General features: G+C 37.4%; 2 protein-coding genes across 2 annotated transcripts; both read left to right on the top strand.

Annotated features, from left to right (window-relative positions):
* The first annotated feature begins 675 nt into the window (after positions 1 to 675).
* On the top strand, positions 676 to 9627 carry supv3l1 (SUV3-like helicase). The gene is made up of 16 exons (XM_079239872.1): positions 676 to 1071; positions 1227 to 1304; positions 1670 to 1777; positions 1874 to 1988; positions 2118 to 2286; positions 2890 to 3001; positions 3290 to 3367; positions 3793 to 3884; positions 3992 to 4172; positions 5519 to 5612; positions 5736 to 5855; positions 5984 to 6083; positions 6172 to 6252; positions 7822 to 7998; positions 8433 to 8581; positions 8769 to 9627. The coding sequence occupies exons 1-16, from the start codon at positions 792 to 794 to the stop codon at positions 9160 to 9162; spliced, it is 2328 nt and encodes a 775-aa protein (XP_079095998.1). The 5' UTR covers positions 676 to 791; the 3' UTR covers positions 9163 to 9627.
* Positions 9628 to 11607: 1980 nt separating this feature from the next.
* On the top strand, positions 11608 to 21308 carry LOC306772194 (hexokinase HKDC1-like; the record flags this gene model as incomplete). Its single annotated transcript, XM_079261609.1, has 21 exons — positions 11608 to 11670; positions 13215 to 13377; positions 13470 to 13627; positions 13750 to 13872; positions 13977 to 14072; positions 14261 to 14360; positions 14930 to 15113; positions 15222 to 15377; positions 15539 to 15772; positions 16040 to 16185; positions 16285 to 16437; positions 16602 to 16741; positions 16934 to 17053; positions 17255 to 17350; positions 17818 to 17917; positions 18157 to 18311; positions 18364 to 18527; positions 18702 to 18857; positions 19037 to 19124; positions 20900 to 21045; positions 21173 to 21308. 21 exons carry the CDS (start codon positions 11608 to 11610, stop codon positions 21306 to 21308), a joined length of 2877 nt encoding a protein of 958 aa, XP_079117735.1.
* Positions 21309 to 21521: the final 213 nt, after the last annotated feature.

Genomic DNA, 21521 nt, shown 5'->3' with positions numbered 1-21521 from the left:
TATATATATATATATATATATATATATATATATATATATATATATATATATGAGATAGATATATAGATATATAGAGATAGATATAGATATATAGAGATAGATATAGATAGATAGCTAGATATAGATAGATATAGATATATATATATATATGTATTTTCAAATGTTCATAAAAATGAAAATCTTAATTTTAAATTGATTTTTAAAATGGAAAAGTTATTTTTATTAACATTTAAAATAAATCTAAAATTTAATAAGGATGACTGATATATCATTTCCTTTTCTTGAGTTCGTAATTTAACTTCATACATTATTTATGTAGGCAAACTTCAAAGATAGTTTGTTGTTGCCGTGTCCACATGTTTTAAGGAATGCAAGAAAACTCAGAGGAATGCATGATTGTTCAACATACGATCTTTGAAGTCTTTGTTGTAGGTGTTCGTAATTGTGCCTGTATAAAGATTTCCGTCATTTGTCACGCAGCATTTATTAGAGGAGTATATTCAATAAAAGCGATTAAAATTCCAAAACATGGAGAGTTTAATCGTGTAGTTTTACGATATACGTCGATAAATTTAAGTTCTTTCTCTGTTTTTACGAAGGCACATTTTTGGCCAGATCGGTCCTTTGGCACGTTGTTGCAGCAGGGAAAAAAAATTGTTGACCGTCCTCTGCTGAAGTTTGTGGCGTATAGTCTTTATATTTTCATCTAATCAACAATATCGAGTGGAAATAATAATTTCTTCACAATGTCCACATAAGGTTCCATTACTGGGACTATAAAACACGCTGCAATGTCTGTAAACCGTTGCGTGCACGTATTTTCTCGGCTTCAACGCCACATTAATACCCGGGCTACTCTCGTCACTGCTGGTGCTTGCCGTGTGACTTCTGGGTCTAATTTGTTGCTCAAACAGCATCAGGGTAATTCAGGAGTTTATTGCAGAGATGCTTCTTCTAAAAGTTCAAGCCCTAAGCTTCCAGACACCTCGCTATTTGTCCCTGTTTCCCTAAAGACTGACGCCCCGGCTGATGGGAGTGTGGGAGCCGAGCTGACCCAGCCGCTTGATAAAAGTGAGTCCCTCAGTTTACCCTCTGAGTGACAAACACTGTAGTTGTGAGGGTTTGAAACATCTAATAACTTTTTATTAGTGTTATATCAACTTTGAAGTGATTTTATTGTGTGTTCCATCTAATGCTTTTGTATCTGCTTTGTATTTGCAATTCAGATGAACTGCTTAAAGTTTTGAACCGGTTTTATAAAAGAAAGGAAATGCAGAAGCTGGCTGCAGACCACGGCCTGGATGGTGAGAAACGAGCTGTTGATGAGATTCACGTAATTATAGTTTATGCTAAAATGTCACTGAATTTATAGTAATTTTCAGATTGGTGCTCACTGACAAACGGTAGCGCTGTAAGGTGTTCATCATGTTATTACATAGGATTTGCCATTAAAAAGATAACTATTTTCCAATCTCGTCTTGAAATTTTAATATCTACAAAGACAACTATTTCAGGGTCTACATCTGAAAACTGCAAACTTCTCATGTTAAATGATACTGTTGTTGGTTTGTTTGTTAGAAGTCTTCCTGACTTGCCTCCTACAGTGATCTCTGCTGACTGGTTTTTATATAAATGCCTTTAACAGTGTTTTATTTCTGTGTGTAAACAGGTCGTCTGTTCCATCAAGCTTTTGTTAGCTTCAGGAAGTATGTCTTGGAGGTGATGTCCCTCCCTGCTGATCTGCATATCATCCTCAATGACATATGCTGTGGTGCAGGTGTGTCACTCAATGACTTCTGAATTAATCTCTGAAGTTTCTTTACTTTTATTAATGGAATCGTTTTAATTATTGTCTTTTTTTTTTTTACTTTAGGTCATATTGATGATATTTACCCATACTTTATGCGTCATGCCAAACTAATTTTTCCTATGTTGGACTGTATGGATGACCTAAGAAAGATTTCAGATCTTAGAGTTCCTGCCAACTGGTAATTTTTCCTTGGTCAAACTTTGTACCATATTTAAATAAAGTGTAATCCTTGCAGCTTTCACCATCTTTGTATGTTTCTTAACCTGCATGCGCATTTGTGTTTGCATACCTTGAATTTGTGTATCAGGTACCCTGAGGCTCGAGCAATCCAGCGGAAGGTGATCTTCCATGCTGGGCCCACTAACAGTGGGAAAACCTACCATGCTATCCAGCGCTACCTGGCTGCAAAGTCTGGAGTCTACTGTGGCCCTCTGAAACTGTTGGCCCATGAGATCTTTGAGAAGAGCAACAATGCTGTGAGTTCTTGTTTTTAATCATTTTAGCTGCTCAAAAGAGCATGGGATTGGAAAATTAAATTCTGAGGAAAATAATATAAAAGATCTGAGAGTCAAGTTGTGAACAATGAAAAATACTGCTGCTTTTTCCTGGATTAAACTGAAGAAAAACAAATCTGGTTAAAGATAACTGGATCATATACGCATTACTGCTGAAGTGGAAAACCAAGAAAATTTAATAGAGATTTTAGATCCAAATCAGCATGTTATCACTTTGATAGCATCCAGACTAAAAACCCATTTAAACATGATGATACATTGATACAGCAGCTCAACACATACATGAAAAAAGTCACTGTGGTGACAAAGAATTTATCAGTTTTGATGTTTTTTTTTATAACTTTATATTGTAAGTTCAAGTCAAATATTGTAGAAGTGCAAAGCCAACCATTTGCCCCTTTCCTCCTGTTGTAAGTACTTGTTTTTTCTTGGTAATGTTTGTATCACATCTCTGTCTGTGTTTTTGCTATCTCTCCTATCTGTGTCTGTATTGTCAATGTGTCGTCCCTTGTTTCTGTTATGATGCTGATGACTGGTTTTCTTTGTCTGTATGTATGCTCACAGGGTGTACCATGTGACTTGGTTACTGGTGAGGAAAGGACCTTTGTAGATCCAGAGGGTCGACCAGCCGGGCACGTGGCATGTACTATTGAGATGTGTAGTGTCACAACACCATGTGAGTAGATCTAACATGAGCTGAGTTTGACATTGATTGGTGGTGGTGGTGGTGTTGTTTTACTATTTTCTTAATCTAGTGTCAAAGAAATTACTAAAAACACAACAAATACAAACATCTGATCAATGGAATTAAAGTCTATCAGATGTAATCAAGTTATTTTTTTTCATAGTGAAGGCTTGGTCTAGAGGGAAAAGATTGTACATTATGTAACTATTTTTATTTTTATTTATTTTTTTTTTATTTTATTTACTGAATAATTTTTTTATCCCAATCATGTGTCTGTAGATGAGGTGGCTGTAATCGATGAGATTCAAATGATCAGAGATCTTTCCAGAGGCTGGGCATGGACTCGAGCAATACTAGGTTTGTACTACATTTTTAGACTCGCAAAGACTTGTTGCTCACTTTTACACTGAATAATCTCACTTAAAGCTAATCTAAAGATAGATAGACAGACAGACTTTATTAATCCCAAAGGAAATTGTAAACACCGGCTGCTCATTCACCCATAAAAACTTTCATACTAACTAAATCAGAAAATAAATAAATAAATGAATGACTAAAATCAAGAAATAAATAGATTAAAACGTAAGTGAAATAAAAATGATAGTAATAAGCCTAGTAATACTCATAATCATCAGTCTGCTCGTATTTCAGCCAGAGAAGCTCCATCATGACTTTTCCTCTGACTGGTGGTCTGACGTCCACTTCTCCTCTGCCCCCTCCTTCTACCAGATCTGAAACTGTTGTCCTAAAAACCTTTCATTAGCATCCTTTATGTTGTGCAGGTCTGTGTGCCGAAGAGATCCATGTATGTGGGGAATCTGCAGCCATTGACTTTATCAGAGAGTTGATGTACACCACTGGAGAGGAAGTGGAGGTAAGGCATTCTGCAACCACCCCCCAAAAAAAAAAAAAAAATCAAGCCGTTAACCTTTCTGTCTGAATCACCATGGCATATCCTAACTTAGTCTCCTCTGTCCTCAGGTCCACACCTATCAGCGCTTGACTCCATTCTCAGTCCTGGATCAGGCTGTGGAGTCCTTAGACAACCTGAGACCAGGAGACTGTATTGTGTGCTTCAGCAAAAATGACATCTACTCTATAAGCAGACAGATTGAAGTCCGAGGACTAGAATGTGCTGTGATTTATGGTAGTTTACCTCCAGGTGAGTGTGTTGACGTTTTCAGGCAGATTTATCCATGGTTTGTAAAAGCACCAAATATGTTCAGAAATGTTTGAATTGTAATGTAATTTTGAGTTAGGACTTCTACAGAGGACTTAGATCTTAGACACAGTGCTTAGAACTGCTTGAAGTGACTGATTTCGTGTTGGTCCTGAATAACTGTGGAAATGTAGTAAAGTGACATAGCAGGAGGACACGCTGGTATGATGTTATAAAGAATTCTGCTAATATGTTGCCCATAAATGTTGTACCCAAACCCAGGGTTTAGAATAAAAATGTAGGCCTTAATCTGTGCTTGTTAACCCGGCACTTTTAAGTCACTTTCCCAATCTTAATTCAAGGTTGTTTAAGTTATTCTGAGACTACATAGTCCCAGGTTAAGTGAAGTAAACCTGGTGACAGTAAAAACTGAGAATGGTGTCTAAAACACGATTCACTAGGGTGAACCTAAAAATAAAATGGCATAAAATAGAATCAAACAAAAAATAAAATAAAATAAAAATAATCAAAATAAATGGCAGAAGTAAAAAGATAAGTCAATCAAAAAATAATTAAAAAAAAAATGTGTTCTTCAAACAACTTGTGCCAAGCCTTAAAATGCCAACTGAGAAGCTTTACATTTTCCATAAATACAACACAAGTGACAATTTAACCACAACAACTTTGATTTGGTCAGAAATATCTGTTCCCCACTTCTCATATTTCTATGATGACATGACAGATTCAGTAATATTGAACTGAAAATAAAGTTTGAACATTTGGCTGCAAAGTGGAACATAAATAGTTATAAGACAACTATGATACATCATATTGGTAGACATTATATTATTTAAAAAAATAAAATTTAAATATTCAAGCAGAAATCAATCAAAACAAACCATTTATATTTTGGGTTTTCATTATCTATAAGCCACAATTATCAAAATTTCAAGGATTGAATATTTGAAATGTTTCACTCTATGTGTACTGAATCCATAAAATATATAGGTTTCACATTTTGAAATTAGTGACAAAAAATATTGAACTATTCCATAATATTTTAATTTTCTGTGATGTACCTGTATTTTAGTGGTAGGTTCCCTTTTTAGTCTGGGCTTAACCTCACGCCCTGTCTCTGAAACTAGCCCTAGAGATTTAATGAAACTGCAACCATGAAGGCAATCACAGCTGGACAAAATGTTAGCAGGATGTTGTTTCCTTTTAAGAAAAAATGTTAAACTTAGATTCAAGTCCTGTTCTAAACTCATTGAATATATTTGATATGCCAGTATTCATGTTTACTGTCTCAAGCAAATGTTTGGGTCCTTACCTGTTCATGTGATTTACAGGCACTAAGCTGTCACAGGCCAAAAAGTTTAATGACCCTGATGACCCCTGTAAGATCCTGGTCGCTACAGATGCCATTGGCATGGGCCTAAACCTGTAAGTACTGTCATGACCATCGTGAAGAATCTGTGTCAGAGTTTGTTTGTGTTTATCTAATGTTGTCTTCTTCGGCCTAACTCATATATGAATTTGACTTTCTGTGCTTGCCCACTTCTCCAGGAGTATAAAACGAATAATCTTCAACACTCTAGTAAAGCCTAATGTTAATGAAAAAGGGGAGAAGCAGATGGACACCATCAGCACATCACAGGCTCTACAGATAGCAGGTCGAGCTGGGAGGTCAGTCTCATTTGTGTTTCAGTTTCTCCTGATACTGAAAAACGAATAGTGGAAGAAAAGAGACCGTACAGACAAGACACTTTCGGATCAACCAGAATGATGTTTCAAACCGTCATTCTCTGTTGCAGATTTTCCTCCAAATTTAAAGAGGGAGAGGTCACAACCATGTACCGTGATGACCTGCCTGTCCTCAAGGAAATCCTGAGTCACGCTGTAGATCCCATAGAGGTAATCACAGCACAAGGAATCTTAGATGAGACCTAAAAGTGCAGATTCCTCCAACACGGCACATCATTTCCCTCATTGTTTGTGTCAGACTGCAGGTCTCCATCCAACTGCAGAGCAGATAGAGATGTTTGCTTATCATCTGCCTGATGCTACACTCTCCAACCTTGTAGTAAGTGAAAGCTACCTGTTCTATCACGGCATAGTGGGACAGAACTTTTTTTATAAAGATGTAAAAAGCAACAAGGTAGTAATGAGTTCCCTTCAAATTGTTTTTCCATCGTAAACTAAAATTTACATTCTTTAAAGGTGGAGTATGTAAGATTTTCAATATTTTCAAAATAAATTAACTAAAAAAATAACTACAGTCATAATTAGATAGTTTTGTGGAGCAAAAGTGGAGCAGCTCACCCGAACTAACACACAATATGGGTTGGTTTCAGCAACGCATTAGAATTCACTTAGGAACAACAACAATTGATTATTATTTAAAGTTTGTTAAAAGTATTAACTATATTTGTTTATAAAAGACACCAAAATCCACTATCTAGCTGTGTTTATCACAACAATCTGATATTTAATTGGAAGTTGTTTTTTTTTTTTTTTTACTTGAGTCCATCTTAGTTTATGTCTGACTAAATTCTAAAGAATCTTTAGGTTGACAACACAGCATAAAATGTCTTATTTCACTCAAAGTTCAAATTATGCCTTTTCCCCCTTAAAGCAGTGTGTAATATCAAGGACAGACTGATTTGCAGATATGGGTATATTTTGCATAGTCTAATAAAAACTAAGCTAATAAAGTTTTAGCTTTCTAATAGGTCCACTGCCATGTTTTCACCACCCGGCTGCATCACCATTTTAGCTCAATAGCTCAGAAGAAACAAACCAAACACTGGATTTTGAAGCACAATGTCATTTCACACAACCTCAAGTCTAAAAAACCTGGGGAGTTGTGTAAAATGTAAATAAAACGTCAGTTGCTGGACAATCTGAATGAGGTCTGATTGGTCTTATTTTGTCCTTCATAACACACCACACATTTTCAGTGGAAGACTGGTCTGGACTGCAGACAGGCCACTTTTACTTTTACTACCAGGCTACGCTGTTGTCACACTTGCAGAATGTAACTTGGCTTTGTCTTTCTGAAATCAGCAGAGACATCCCTGAAAAAGACGTCGCTTGGTTGGCAGCATATGTTGCCCCAAAACCTGTTTGTGCCTTTAAATTCACAGATGTGCCTGTTACCTAACTCATGGAGACCAGCACATTCCCGTACCATCACAGATGCTGGCTTTTGAACTTTGCACTGATAACAATCTGGGTAGTATTTCTCTTTTGGCCTGGAGGACACAACATCCATGATTTAAAAAAAACAAAAAAAAAAACAAAAAAACACATTTTGAAATGTGGACTCATCAGACGACAGGACACTTTTCCACTTTGAGCCCACGTAGTAATATCTTTACACAATGTCAGTTTTTAATACCTGCTACCTGAGGTCACAGGGATTAAATGTTGATTTTCAGCCTTGGACTGTAGATGATAAAATTCCTAAATTCTTTGCAGAAATGTTGTTCTATTTGCTCACAAAGAGGTAAACCTTGCTGCATGCTTGCCTGTGAACAACTGAGCCTTTTGGGGATTCTGTTCTACCGTCACTTGGCAAATAGTTTCATCCAAAGTGACTTATACCTAAAATTTCAGTTTGATTCATTTAAATCCTTTCTGTCTTCCTCAGGATATATTTGTCAGCCTCTCTCAAGTGGATGGTCTTTATTTTGTCTGTAACATTGATGACTTCAAGTTTCTCGCTGATATGATCCAACATATACCTCTCAACCTGAGATCACGCTACGTCTTCTGTACTGCTCCTATCAACAAAAAACAGCCTTTTGTATGCACGTCCTTTCTGAAGGTAAGAATGAGGAGAACCTCACACAATAAGGATACATGAATTTTAAGATGGGCATTGGCTGGTGGCTGATATTAAAAGCATTGGAGGATTTACTAGGAAACAAATGAGTCAGTAATATACCTAGAATAAGCAGGAGAGGGTGCATTTTTATAGCTATTGTACATTATGCTCTACAGACTGATAAAGCTCTAGAATAAAATTGCTATCAAGAATCAACCTTTGAAATTCAGGGCAAAGTTCAGTGTTGCTGATGTGTACAAAGGATGTGCAAAAAACAGTGCATTCCTTTTATTTAAAGCTGAAATGTTGCGCTTGCAGTGGGTGAAAAAATAATGCAAATAATTATCATGACAGAAGCTTTCCTGAACAACATGTTTTGACTTCTGTACTGGTTTGCGATTCTCCTTGATCCGGTTTATGATTTTATGTTCCAGTTTGCCCGTCAGTTCAGTCGAGACGAACCACTGACATTTGACTGGGTCTGTCGTCACATCAGCTGGCCTCTGGCCGCACCCAAAAACATAAAAGATCTGGTTCACTTGGAAGCTGTCCATGATGTGCTGGATCTGTACCTCTGGTTAAGGTAACCCTGACATTCCACTTCTCTTCTGGGATGTGTGTGTGTGTATTCATTGACAATACCTATGCTAATTTTATTGTTTGCTTATTTAAACTCTTTATCGTCAATTGGATAATTTTTTTTCTTAGGACTTGTCGATGAGCCATTGCCCTTCTAATCCTTGATGCTGTGAATGTTTGTGTGTCTGCAGCTACCGCTTCATGGACATGTTTCCAGATACATCCTCGATCCGACAAATTCAGCGGGAGCTTGATGATATCATACAACAGGGTGTCCGAAATATCACCCGTCTCATCAGAGCCAACGACCCAAACATACCTGACCCACTACAGATTCAGAGCAACATACACGGCCAGGCAGGTAGTAGTAGAACCGCCAGCAATACTTTGAACAGAAGCAGAGAGACTGAAAGCTCTCTGGCCAGTCGTCTTGTGAGAGACGGGCTGCTGACCCCTGATCTGCTCAGGCAGCTCCAGAGGGAGTGGTCTAATGACCAAAAACAGGAAGTCCGCAATCCAAGGGGGATCGGTTTTGTAGATCAAAACAAGAACAACAAAGGAAAGAAAAAAAAGAAGACAAAATAAAGAATGAGTGAAGCAGTCACATATTAATCATCATCTTCACTGTTACTTCTAGTTGGAAAAACAAACCTGGAGTAACATTTTCTTTGTATAAATTTATGAACTGATGCCTATTTAAGGGGTTTGCAACGACATTCTGGACCTAACAGCTGGGTTTATGACTATTTGGACTGGACGGGGATTTATACTAGAAGACTTGCTTGTTAATTGTTTTCCCATTATCTTTCTGAATGTGACACTCACCTAGTTTTTGTCTTACCTACAAATAGACGGTGGAAGATGTTTCTAGTTCAGGTTACTGTGAGCTTCTGACTGCTGTTTGTTTCTCTGAAGGATCTGATATGTGGTGTAAGATTTTTTTTATTGTCAGTGTGAAAAGAATCAACCATGTAAGTTTTAAAACATCAAATAAACAACCAAAATATTCATCTTCCACTAATCTTAGATTTGGTTTATGTATCATGGCCATTTTTTTAAGAGTCTCATTGTGGAAGGTGTCCATAACTTTTACAAGCTGTTTTTTTTTCTTTTCTTCCATTGTTTCAGAAGAAAGTCATGCAATGATATGCAGTTTTTCCAATATAAATATATATATATTTTTTAAGTTTTTGTACAGTGGTCATTTATTTATATATTTATTTTTGATTTGTAAAAGCACAAGAAGCAAACTCTTCGGTGGAATTCATCAGAGAGCAGACTGAACTGCATACAACATGATGAACCAGCACTATTGTATCAGATGAATTGCACTTTATTTTTTGTTCTTCACTTTTACATTTAAACAAATTTATTAATGATAAAGGAAACCTGTCAGATTTGCATTGATGCAACTATCAAACAAATGAGGAAACTTTGCTGTTGCTATTTCAAATCAAACAATTATAAAGAATTATCGTGCATAACAGCTCAACCATAATTAAAACCGTTTTTGTATCTTAAAAACACAAGGAATGAAACCCAATTTCATCACAAACCAATAAAAGCACACACAAAACTACACAGAGCTCCACCGCTTGGCCCCTTTCTAATACAAATGGTGAGTCATGCCCTAACAGGTCACCATGGTAACCACACCACTAAAAGGCTGCAGTGCAGGACCCCGACTGTCCACTTATCCTCATCATCGTTCAGAGCAAGCATACTGTAGTTTCTGATGTGAAGGACCTGCATGAGAAAAGCACAGGAGTGGAAAAAATAAATAGATAAAAACAAAGAACAGTAGCAACAAATAAGACCATCATATGTAAGTTTATATAAACAAGGAAATTAGTTCAATTGAATCAATAATAAAGTAGGATTAAACATGTTATATAAACTGGTAGCAATGAATAAAAATGTAATGATTAGTTTAAAAGTAAAGAAAAGAAAGATAAGAATTAGAATTTCTTCAGCCTCTTTTTAAGGACATCAGCAGTGAGACTGAGACACTAACACAGTGTTCCACAGCAAGGGCCTCTAATAACAGAACATAGCAGTACAGGAGAACATTACTATAATCTATTGTCCTAGAGGTGAAAGTGGACAAGTCTATTCCACACAGCCCATCTGAAAGTTTCATGTTTATAGTAGAATAAAAGTAAAGAATTATTCCTAAAGTGATTATGAGGTAATTAGTTATTTTAATAGAACTTAAATGTATTTTTTTAAATGGAAAAAAGTCCTTTTGACAAGACAGACTCGACAGCAAATACACACAGAAGCTTTTCTGTGCTGAAAGACACCACTGAGAACAGTGGATGTGGTAGATAAACCTGCTTTAACTGCATATAGTTGTTTTAATGACTTAGATTTTCTTTTCCTTCTTTCTTCCACTTTCTATAAGCAATATTTTATGTTATCTTTGTTGGATTGTTGCAAATCTCTGAAGGTAAATGATGCTCATTTTATTCTGTCCTATCAAGCGTAAACAACCTTTTCTGCCTGTTGTTAACCCTTTGATTTATACTCCTTTGAATTCAGCTTCATACATTCATATTCTTAGAGGCCCGCAGGAACACAACTTCAGAATAATACAGTAAAATGTCAAGGGTTCCCCCCTTAGTCCTTTATTTGTGGGGCTGTCCTGGATATTTTAGATGGATATGTCTCTTTTTCCACTTAATCGCTCTTATATCTGTATTTAATCTTTCTGATTTTCTGCAGAACAGGTGGAAGTCAGACAAAGCCAGTAAAGGTTATCATGAACCTACACATTGGGCAGGAACAGTACAGTGAAGATAATGGTGGTAAAAAGGGGTTTGGCTTATTGTTAATCATTGAATTGGTACAGAAGGTGATCAGTGCTCTGTGGACTCAGTGAAACCACAAAGATCAAACGGGAAGTGACAGAAGAGAAAATATACTTTTGATTATTTCAGTGAAGCTTATTCACGCTCATCATACATTGACAAGGGCACAGGCTCATGAGCTAACTAGTTATTTTTAGGCTGAAGTTTTTTCTACTGCAAGATGTTGGCTGTTCATCTTGTTTCCTTCTTCTTCTCCAAACTCCAGGAGGATCCCACAAAGAAGGTAAGAGTTACACTAATGTGACACAAGAACAAGAGAAATTAAACGTCCAATCATGTATAAGAGTTGCAAGAGAAGCTGTAATTCGTATAAATGTAATAAAAGCAGTAAATGTAATAATTACTGAAAAAAAGAGATGTGTGAGTTCAGTCATTTTGTTTTTATTGTTTTAAGAAGTGAAAGAATACACTGGATTTATGCTTAGTTTAGCTTCATTTTAATTATTTTGTGGAGAAATTGTGTCAAACTTATCACTGATTTAATAGTTTATTACTTGATTTGATGCTGATTTCTCACATTGTTTCAGTTTGAGCTCCTTCAAATGCAAATTGACCAAATTAATCCAGATATTCTTCTGTTATTGAATCCATGTTGCACGTGTTGTGCATACACAAACATGACAAACTACTGAAATGAAAAAAGACGGTAATATCAAAACTTTGTAATCGATAGTTATTGTGTTACCATTTGTGTTTTCCTGAACAATTATTAACATTGTTCCTCTCTAGTGTTGCCGCTCCTTCCCAAGCAGATTTATTTAATGCAACTTCCCACAGGGACAAAGTATTGACACTGCCAGCAGTGACAGGCTCTCAAAGTCGAGCACATATCAAGTTACCTGATACATTAGTAACCATAACCAGCAGGACATTGTAAGACTTTTGTATCATATCTGCCTGAAACAATAGAAACACAAAAAGACACAATAAACTTACTTTAATTTCCTCCTGAGATACTCTGATTATTATTTAGCACAATTTTTTATTAGGGACAAATATCACTTTGGATTGGTGGCTGCAAAAAGCAGCTGTTGATTTATGTAGCCTGTAATTAACCTTTAATAAATGCAGTTCTGGGTTTGTGTCAATTTCAGGTAAAAAAAAAAAAAAAAAAGGAAAAAAAAAGATGTAAGAATCATACCATTTTCCAAAGAAAGACGCATATAAAGATTCAGTTCTTAATATTTAAATGGGGTCTGAAGGCTTCTCGCATTTTTTTAAACATACTAACTAAAACTTTTTAATAAGATGCTTAATTGAAGCATCATCATGTTTGATAAAATCAGACCTTTAAAATGATCTAACATGATGTTTTTCCAAGATTGCTTACCTGCTTCTGATGACTTAAGTTATAAAAGTTATTGCAATTTTATAAAACAAATAAAGGCTAACCAGGAGTTTAGAATATGTTGGTGTGGCTGTCTCAGTGCTTCATAAACCAAATTTAGATGACCTAGTAAGAGAAAAAAGGTAGAAAATTAAAGCACTATTAAGAAGCACAAAAACAAATTTCACTTTGTTGCAAGGATGAACAAGTTTGTAGAGAAACAATAATGAAGGGATGAATAAACAACTTTAAGAAAAGTTAGAAACCTGTTCTGACAACCGCTTTGGACAGACTAAAGAAAGTAAGTTTTCTCCATCCCGTCCATCTTACTTCTTGTCTGGATCTTGCTCAAGTCCAGTCCCTGGGAGAAATGTTTAAAATCCATGCAGCGCCCTGCTTTTTGCTCTTGTTTACTTTCTCCCTCTCACATCCTTTTTAAGGTGGACAGGTTCCTGCATGCAATGCGTCTCCATGACGACCAGTTAAGCGATATCTCAGCACGATTTCAGGCTGAAATGAAGAAGGGGCTGTCTGCAGAAAGCCATGAAGCTGCAGCTGTGAAGATGCTTCCAACACATGTCCGCTCCACTCCTGATGGATCAGGTCACTCCCATTAATAAAATACACATGACCGTTACAATTTCTGAATGATTTTTGCAGATATCAGATTCTCTGTCTTTTGTTCACTTCTGCAGAGAAAGGGCAGTTTCTGGCAGTGGATCTTGGAGGCTCCAAATTTAAGGTGCTTCAAGTGAAAGTAAGAGAGGGTGTGGGCATCAGGAAGGGAGAGGTGGAGATGGAGGAAAAGATCTACCCGATGTCAAAGGAGCTGCAAGTTGGGAAAGGAACAGAGGTAAGAAATCAGCTACTGGCAAAGCAGAATGGGAATTCAAGCAGAGGATTTTAAAGTAGTTTGATTAAATGTTGAGCACTCTACTTACCTACCCTCTTTTCTGCATCACTCTTTGTCTGCAGTTATTTGACCATGTGTCAGAGTCTGTAAAGGACTTCCTCCAAGAGAAGAACATCAGTTTGAAGAAGAGACATCCTCTTGCTTTCACTTTTTCTTTCCCCTGTGAACAGCTCAGCTTGGATCAGGTAGGACTCTGCACCCAATCAACCTGATTTCATGATTTGTAACCATGGATGTCAAGTTAACTCTTCTTTCCACAAAGTACCCTAAAACTATTTCCTTTCTGTAGGGATTGTTGTTAAACTGGTGTAAGACCTACAGGGCTCGAGGCCTTCAGGGTAAAGATGTGGTCCAAGTCCTCAGAGATTCAATTGACAAAACTGGGGTATGACCTTGTTTACTCATAAATGTTTATCATTTGATAAACAAATTTGAGTAGCAGCTAAAACACGAGTTGCTTATTTAAGTTATGCTTCTTTTTAGCAAGATTTTTTAGTAAAGTCTGGATGTAAATTAATCCTTTAAAAATATAAGCATTTTTTAAATTGCAGTGTGATTTGTTTCACTGTTCAGGGTATGGACATTGAGGTGCTAGCTATGGTTAACGACACTGTGGCAACCATGATGACCTGTGGTTTTGATGACCAATTCTGTGAAGTTGGACTCATCATTGGTAAGATCCCTCATTTAATTCACGCTGGTGTTAGAAGCCAATAGTTTCCAGTTTTTCTGCAAAAAATCCTGCTTATATTACGTGGAAACTGGAGCCTATTTAAGCAATTAGCAAGCAAGAGGCAGGGTACACAGGCTACAGTAAAGGTTATAAAACCCACTCTATCATCTACTGGATTTTTTTAACCTAACAGGTAAAAAAAAATCCTTTTTCACCTGATAGTTTTACACTATCAGGTGAAAAATGTGGTGAGTGCTGGCAGTCATTGCCAATGCTACCGTCAAAGCTTTTCACAAAGTGAATGCACATGCATGGAACAAGGATGAATATGATTCTCTGAACTAGTGTGGTAGCAAATCTCATTAGTATGATGTTTCCTCTTGTTGTTTATCCATATGTATGTCTGTGTAACAGAGTGTGTTTTGTGTGTGATGTCAGTAATGGCCAGTAAAAAGACTGCATTATAATAAGTGAGGGGTTGAACTGAATTAATGCTCTCTTAAGATTAAAACTATATCGAATCGTCTCTATTAATTACATCTCTATTCTGTTTGCCTGTATGTGTGTAGGAACTGGCACTAATGCGTGCTACATGGAGGAGATGTGTCATGTTGACCTGGTGGAGGGAGATGAAGGCAGAATGTGTGTGAACACTGAATGGGGAGCTTTTGGAGATGATGGGGCCCTGGATGATTTCATAACAGAGTTCGACAGGGATGTTGATGCAGCCTCCACCAACCCTGGCAAACAAATGTGGGGGAAAGCTTTGTCTCCTCTCATTATATGACATGTTGTAGCAAATCATGCATAGCACATAACAGCTCCACTCTGTCACTTGTCCCATATTCTCCTTAATTGTAGATTTGAGAAGATGGTGAGTGGGTTGTATCTGGGGGAGCTGGTGAGACTGGTTGTATTAAAGATGGCTAAACTCGGACTGCTGTTTGATGGACATGTGTCTGATGCCCTGCGGACCAAAGGGAAGATAACTACTGCACACGTGGCAGCAATAGAGGAGTGAGTTCTCTTTTATTTCTGTAACTGTCTGAAACTGTAACAAACTACTTCATATAAGTACCAGTCAAATGTTTGGACACACTTTCCCATTGGATTTAATGGAAAATGTATTTAAACTTTTGAATGGGAGTGTATATATTTTCCTTTGATATCTTTCTCAGGTACAGAAACGGTCTGAAAAACACCAAAGACCTTTTAATGCAGCTTGATTTGAACCCATCACCTGATGACTGCGTTGCTGTTCAACATGTCACCACAATAGTGTCCTTTCGGTCCTCAAATCTGGTGGCTGCAGCACTGGCAGCCATCTTAACACGAATCAAGCAAAACCGGAATTTGAGGGGATTAAGAATCACTGTAGGCGTGGATGGAACTGTGTACAAGACTCATCCACAGTAAGTTATCGTGGAAATTATCTCCAAAACTGACATAAAAATGGTGTACATATATGAGATTTGCACGTCTCCCAGAGAGGAAAACTGAAATTGGAACATGGCACATAATTTAATTTTTCAGCACCAGTAGGCTTTTTCATTACTCACAAGACCTCATAATGTTATAACCTATTAGAATACATGTGTTAAATCAACTTCCCACTCATATTAAGCTTTATTGGAAGGAGAGGGTTTCCAGTGGTGGTGATGCTGTTGTCTCATGTACAGGTATCCTAAACGTCTCCATAAAGTAGTGCGGCGGTTGCTTCCCGAGTGCCATGTTAGATTCGTTCTTTCAGACAGTGGCAGCAGCAAAGGAGCTGCCTTGGTAGCAGCAGTCGCCCAGCGTCTGGCCTCACAGAGACGAAAGGTTTGTGTGTCTAAATTATTTCCTTCAAATGTGAACGAATTTGAAATGATCCTTGTTAATACTGACGTTTTCTGAAACATGGCATGTTTGGGATTCCAGGTAGATGAGGTGCTGTCTCAGTTCCAACTGAGTCCAGAGGAGCTCCAGCTTGTCAAGGCCAGGATGAGGGCTGGGCTGGAGGCAGGGTTGAGGCCTGAAGGCCCTTCAACAATCAAGATGCTTCCTTCCTATGTATGCCGCACACCTAACGGCAAAGGTCCGAAACTAAAGCTGACTTTACACCACTGTCTCTTAAACACACTAACACACACAAATGACAGACATACATTGTACAGCTGTGTGGAAATGTAGCAAGAAAAAATCTCATTTTGATATTCTAACAATATAACCTTTCAGCAATTTCTTTTTTTTATTATTTAGAGAAAGGAAAATACCTTGCATTGGATCTGGGGGGAACCAACTTCAGAGCTTTGCTTGTGAGATTTAAAAGACATAATGCGCGACTTTACCATAAACTTTACACCATTCCGCTGGAGATTATGCAGGGGACTGGAGAGGAGGTAAGAATATCCTCATATCTGTATATCTGAATAATTAAAGCAGAATGGCTTTGCTTTGGTGAATCGTTAATCAAATGTGTTTTTAGTAAATTGTATTCAGGACTCTTACTGAATCATTATCAACATTTTAATTCCCTTTTCTTTGTTTTTCCTTGACATGTTTTCTGTCTCTCCTTCCCTGCCTGCCTCCAGTTGTTCGATCACATAGCACAGTGTGTTTGTGACTTCTTGGACTACATGGGGATGAAGAATGCTCATCTTCCTGCAGGTTTCACCTTCTCTTTTCCCTGCGAGCAGACTGCCATTGATACGGTAGGTGTGGAAAGTAAGAGTCCTAGGCCTGAATTCACCCTTGTCTGATAAGATTGTCAGTCACAATAATTCACTGTGAATTCACAATTCACAGTCACAATAATTTCTTCTTTGATCATTTTTTATGTTCTGTAGTCTGCTACTAAAATATACAAAGGAACAGTTTCTCCACTCTGGAAACATTAATTGTGAATTTTGTAGGGCACCTTGGTGAGCTGGACAAAAGGCTTTAAGGCTACAGACTGTGAAGGACATAATGTTGTAAACATGCTGAGAGAGGCCATCAAGAGACGAAATGTGAGCCAAAATACAGTTCTGCATAATGTTTTAACAGATAAAAGGATAATTCTGTATTTTTTATAATATTGTCATGAACTAAATGTTGCATGTGTGCTACTTTCAGAAGTAGTTTCATGTTACATTAACCCATAAAGACCCGACCCATGAAAAAATATTAAGATAAGTCAATTGTTTTGATATTAGGTGCCTAATTCTTTTAGGGATATTTACGATTTATTCTCATGTGATATGTCAACATTTTTGTTGAATTAAATTTTTAATCATCTGCTTTTTGGTGTCCAATAAAGGGCAAAAGACATAAATCTGATTTAGCAAATTTTTAGCAAAGTTTGTACCATAAAGTGATGCCAAATGTCTCAGAAACTGAATGTATCACATATGTCACGCTGGGTTCTTATGGGTTAATATAAATAAACAATGTGTTGACATGTTTTCTTGTGCCAAATGTGCATGCGTGCCCGCAGGATTTTGACCTGGACATAGTAGCAATGATAAATGATACAGTTGGAAGCATGATGAGCTGTGCCTATGAAGACCCTCAGTGTGAAATTGGAATGATCGCTGGTATGTGACATGAACTATGAGATCATCTTTAAAAAGCAAACATATTGTGTTATGTTTTCATAATTGTGATTCCAATAACAAGTTCAGATACAAAAAATGATTATGCATGTTTGCTTTATCGCATATTCTATTATGCAGAGTACCAATCAACCAGTCAATTTTGACACATCTACTTGTGTTTCCAAAAAGTTTGACTGGCACTGTCTAATGCTATGAACAGCTGTTGTTCTGCCTCACAGGAACAGGCACAAATCTCTGCTACATGGAGGACCTGAAGAACATTGAAAAGATTGAACAAAGCAGAGGAACAACAGAAAAAGACAAGGGGACACTGAAAGAAGAGGAGAAGAAGGTAGAACTTGCAGACTTTGAAAGCATCATGAGGTTCAGTCGGGTAAACTTTGCTACATGTATAAATCTGTATGTTTTTTTCTCTCTTTCAACAGAATGGTGGAATCCAAACTAGGAAAACAGAGAGGGATGCAGAGACATCAAAGATGTGCATAAACACTGAGTGGGGGGGTCTTGGTGATGATGGCTCTCTGGAAGATATCATCACAGTGCATGACAGTGAGGTGGACCAGAACTCAGTCAACCCTGGAAAACAAAGGTTAGAAACAGTCCCTGTATATATACGATGCTATTGTCCTGCCCAGGAGACATGTAAACTCTAATGTTTGATCAGTGTGAATTGTCTTCTTGTGTCAGCATTATCACTCTGTGCTCTTTCATACATGTGCTTCTCATGTTGAGGTAGTTTTTCTGGTTGTTTGTGTGCACTTAGGTTTGAAAAGCTGACCAGTGGGATGTATTTGGGTGAAATTGTACGTCAGGTATTGTTGGCTCTAACCAGAAGAGGGCTACTGTTTAGAGGACATGTCACAGAAACTTTAAAAACACCTGGGATATTTGAAACCAAATATCTGTCACAAATAGAGAGGTAAATGAAATTATGTTCCTGTGTCACTTTCATTTTAAATTCTTAATCCACCTCTTTAATGATTTATTTTGTATTCAAACATGTCACTTAAATCTATAACTGGTTTCCCCAATGCCTTTGTGTAGCTGGAGGTTTATGCTCTATGTGTGTGTGTGTGTGTGTGTTTTGTCTCCCTCTAGTGACAATTTAGCTCTACTGCAAGTCAGATGTATTCTGCAGAAGCTGGGACTCGACAGTAACTGTGACGACAGCATCATTGTCAAACAGGTAGAGCACAAAAAACTAACAACAGATACTTATGAGTCAGACCTCATGTTTTTATTTTTTGGACCTACTCATATTTTAGCTCTTAAATGTTAATGCAACCTTTGAAAGTCAAGATAATTATGGCACTCCATCAAGCACTCGTTGATCTAGTCTTGTTTGTGACAAAGTTGGGTCTGGCCCTTTTAATTATTCCACCATATTATGGATTTCACTATACTCTGAATTAAACCATATTTCACTTAATGGAAAGCTTATTATTTATATCTTTTGGTCTGTATTTTTCAGCTTTGTTACAAAGGTTTTTGAACTTTACCCAATTTGTGATCGCAAGCTGGGAGGTCTTTTAAAAGGCACTATAAATCTTCTGTTTAGTAACTATACTATCATCTGATAGCCCCTGCCCCTAAAGATGCTCATTTTTAATGAATCATGTTACCAACCTGCCCTGGAAAAGTATACTAAGGGTTTGTAAATGTGCCCTTCCCGAGTTAACAGCTCCTCTGCACTGCAGAATAATAATGACATTCTAATGACAGAATGACCACAGTCAGTCACAAAACAAAGTAAAAGAGGATTTGTAGTTTTACAACTATGGTTTTCTTAAGCACTCTTTAATATGTCCACCTCCATACACTTGTTACATTGCTATCAGGTGGCAAGTTCACAGCCTCTGCTGACTGGATACAACACAAAAACATCATGAAACAGATGAACTGGTCAACTCCAGCAGAGAGACAGAAACACTTCAACACACACACATATAACACACATTTGTTCTGGTTCATAACTGACTGAAATAATTTGTTTTAATGAACCTATAGATCTTTTCATATATCACTTTCATGAAATGTCCGTTCATAGCACATCTTTGAAAAATACCTATGCACCCGTGACACACCGACCAAACAACATAAACTTAGTTTTGGTCGTCGTGTTACGGGTGTACAGGTACAGATTCATATAAATGGGGTACACGTTTGTGCATGTACATGAAGAATGCTGGTGTGGAACATGGCACTGCAGCTAACAATGTCCCTCGGTTTGTTTGGATACACTATCTAAATGGAAAAGCATATTTTTTGTGCACAAATGAATATTTGAAAAGAACTTGTGTGTAGTATGTTTGTGTGTTAAGGGTATATTTTATATGGCATTGATCTAATTAATTTTGAAATGCTAAAAATGTTTTCAATTCTGCATAAGCAGAGACGATAGCATAATGGTGTAGTAGTTAGCACATGCAGGCCTGACAGTAAGAGGGTTGCTGATTTGAACCTTGGCTGAGGGTATGGTTTCTGTGTAGAGTGCTCCCTGCGTATACATGAGTTGTGGCTTCCTGACATGTTAGGTTAATTGTACGTTGGCCCTGTGATGGTGTACCCTGCCTCTTGCCTGATGGTTGCTGGGCTAGGCTCTGGCGACCTTGCTTTGGTGCATTTCCATATTTTGTAAAATGCAGCTTATAAATCATTAAAATATTTTTATATTTATATATAAAAGTGCTTCCCAACATCATTTAAGCAGGATATAAAACTGTGTTGAACTTTGGCAGAATGTTCTCACTCTCCTATTTCTGGTCCAAAACTGGACTCAAAGGGGTTAAAGTTTAATTTTCTTTCTAAAGTGATTGGAAAATCCTGTTGCAATTGATATTGAGGTTAAATAATATTTCTTCACTTTTTTTGTGGAGTGGTGTATTATGTGGGTTGGCTGATTGTGACACCAACAGACTGGTTACTGTTGCAATAATGATAAAGGTCCTTATTGTTGTGTAGGTATGTGGAGCAGTGTCACGTCGTGCAGCTCAACTGTGTGGGGCAGGATTGGCAGCAGTGGTTGATAAGATCAGAGAGAACCGAACACTGGACCGTCTGAACATCACTGTTGGGGTAGATGGGGCCCTCTACAGACTACATCCACAGTGAGTTACTATTACTATTTTTTAGTGTGAGAATCATGCAATAATCACTTATATTGTGCTTTTTATTTTTATCATTGGGATTTCTGAGGTAAAGCATTGTGTTTTTTCTTTCTGCTGCTGCTTGTAGTTTCTCTCAGGTCCTCCAAGAGACTGTAAGAGTCATGGCTCCTCAGTGTGAAGTGACCTTCTTGCCATCAGAGGAGGGCAGCGGGAAAGGTGCCGCCCTCATTGCAGCAGTAGTCCGACAAAAGCATGAGATGTGAAGTCACATGACCAAATAAATGTGTTTATCAAAATATCCATTTTTGCATTTTTTTCTCACAACATATTTATAGTCTCCACTGTTGTAGTTAGAACCAACCTCTACTGATGGTTGAAAACCAGACTCTTATATAGCTTCTCTGAGACTATATCATGATGGAAGCACTGAGTGAGTCATTATGCCCCTGTCCTGAATACATTTTTAAAGAACTACA

Source organism: Telmatherina bonti (genome assembly GCF_933228915.1).
Source record: "Telmatherina bonti genome assembly, chromosome: 1".
Taxonomy (NCBI): domain Eukaryota; kingdom Metazoa; phylum Chordata; class Actinopteri; order Atheriniformes; family Telmatherinidae; genus Telmatherina; species Telmatherina bonti.
The sequence above is the reverse complement of the archived record's forward strand: the minus strand, read 5'-3'. Positions and strand labels throughout refer to the sequence as shown.